The 1,677-nt window shown below is 40.1% G+C and overlaps 1 protein-coding gene across 1 annotated transcript; it reads left to right on the top strand.

The window, feature by feature from the left end:
- Positions 1-6: 6 nt before the first annotated feature.
- Positions 7-1,353, top strand: LOC105120347 (Peptidyl-tRNA hydrolase II (PTH2) family protein). The gene is made up of 2 exons (XM_011018511.1): positions 7-374; positions 1,091-1,353. The coding sequence occupies exons 1-2, from the start codon at positions 135-137 to the stop codon at positions 1,271-1,273; spliced, it is 423 nt and encodes a 140-aa protein (XP_011016813.1). The 5' UTR covers positions 7-134; the 3' UTR covers positions 1,274-1,353.
- Positions 1,354-1,677: the final 324 nt, after the last annotated feature.

The following is a 1,677-nucleotide window of genomic DNA, read 5'->3' as shown; positions in this document are numbered from 1 at the left end:
CTCTTCTTTCACCACGTCGTTTAACCCCCTCCCTCCGTCACCTCACACCTTCAAGATCCAAAATTAGGGCTCGTGACCTCTCCTTCCCCTTCCGCGTTACAACTCTGTCACTAACCCAACTCGCGTCGAGCTCCATGAGTCAGTTCACCACAGATTCAGAACCCAATCCACAAAACGAAGAAAAGAAAGCAGAGAACTCAGATGAGGTGTTGGTGCAGTATGTGGTGTTAAGGAGAGACCTAATAGACACGTGGCCGATGGGGAGTGTGGTGACACAGGGATGCCATGCCTCTGTTTCGGTCATTTGGTCACACAAGGAGGATCCTCATACTCTTCAGTATTGTAGCCCTGAAAATATCGATTCTATGCATAAGGTAATTTCTTTTTCAATTTTCCTTCTTGGTTTTTTTTTCCTTTTTGATTTTTCATAAATTTCTCAACTTGGAAATGGTAGAAAAAGATGAATGCCATGATGGGTTATTGGTGTATTACTCAGTCTTAGTAGATAAATTGGATATTTTGGTGACAACATTTTCAAATTAGAGGTTAGAGGAGATTATGTAGTGGAAATTTCCAGCAAGGAAGGTGGTCAAAATGTTCGGATTAAGATAATTATAAGGTATAAAAGTCAATGAATCTTACATGAGTAGACACATCAAATAAATGATTTCGAATTCCTACTCTTGCCCTTGAGGCTGTTCGTGTAAAATTCGAAGTTTTATTTATGAAGCATCATTCGAACTGTTTATGTTGATTCTTGTATTTAGCATTTGTTATTGTTGTCTCATGTCCTGGTTTGCATCAACAAGGCCTATGATGTCTCAGGTTGGCTGCCTCCTAATAACTTGCATTGCCTTTGAGGACGTGTTTTAGCTGGATATGTATGCCTTGATTTGTATTGCTGGAGATTGTATGATGCCAGTTTGCCTTGTGCCTTGGATTTGTTCACATTGAGAAATGGAGATTTATGCTTAAAGGGTATCAACGAGAACTGGGGACATCAATATTTGATACATAGAACTCTCAACTTTGAAAGTTTATGAGGATTATCAGTTATGACCTAGGATCTGTCTCTCCTTTTTTATGCCAGGTTACTCTGGAGGTGAAAGGAGAACCTCAAATCTTGAACTTGTCAGAGAAGCTCAAAGCTGGAGGTATTGCTCATAAACTCTGGATTGAACAGCCAGAAAACATTCCTACTTGTCTTGCTACGAAGCCTTATCCTAAATCTGTAGTGGCATTGTTTTTTAAAAAGTTGAAACTTTGCAAGTGATGTATTTTGGATATTACTGATTCATAAACAATTTTGCATTTTCTTCCCTGCTTGCTAACAATTATGAATTAGCTGCAAAAGCGTGAAGGGTCTATGATATATTATGTTTTAAGATTTGGGATGTGTTTCATGACTGGCTTGGATGAGTGATGGTTGGACTTGACAATATGACCGATGGTGTGGATTCCCATCCGACCTCCTGAAGCAGGTGTCCAGTTGTGATCCACACCATCGGACAGCGAGTCAAGTCCAACATCCGAGACAGTCCCGAAATAGTGGGTGATATGCTATTTTGCAAGGGAATGGCTTGTGGTAGAAGTCTCTACAACATGCGGAGTTCCGGTTCAGGAGCTTCCAAAAGATCATCCACCAAAAAATGGTTACTGAAAGAAAATTTCAGTTAC

Source organism: Populus euphratica, unplaced genomic scaffold, assembly GCF_000495115.2.
Source record: "Populus euphratica unplaced genomic scaffold, PopEup_1.0 scaffold7130.1, whole genome shotgun sequence".
In the NCBI taxonomy this organism is placed as follows: Eukaryota; Viridiplantae; Streptophyta; class Magnoliopsida; order Malpighiales; family Salicaceae; genus Populus; species Populus euphratica.
Note: the sequence above shows the minus strand (reverse complement) of the source record. Positions and strands in the feature narration are given on the sequence as shown.

Coding starts and splice junctions, on each gene's coding strand:
- LOC105120347 (XM_011018511.1), top strand. CDS start 135: ATGAGTCAGTTCACCACAGATTCAGAACCCAATCCACAAAACGAAGAA. Junction 375..1,090: donor ATATCGATTCTATGCATAAG/GTAATTTCTTTT, acceptor TTTTTATGCCAG/GTTACTCTGGAGGTGAAAGG.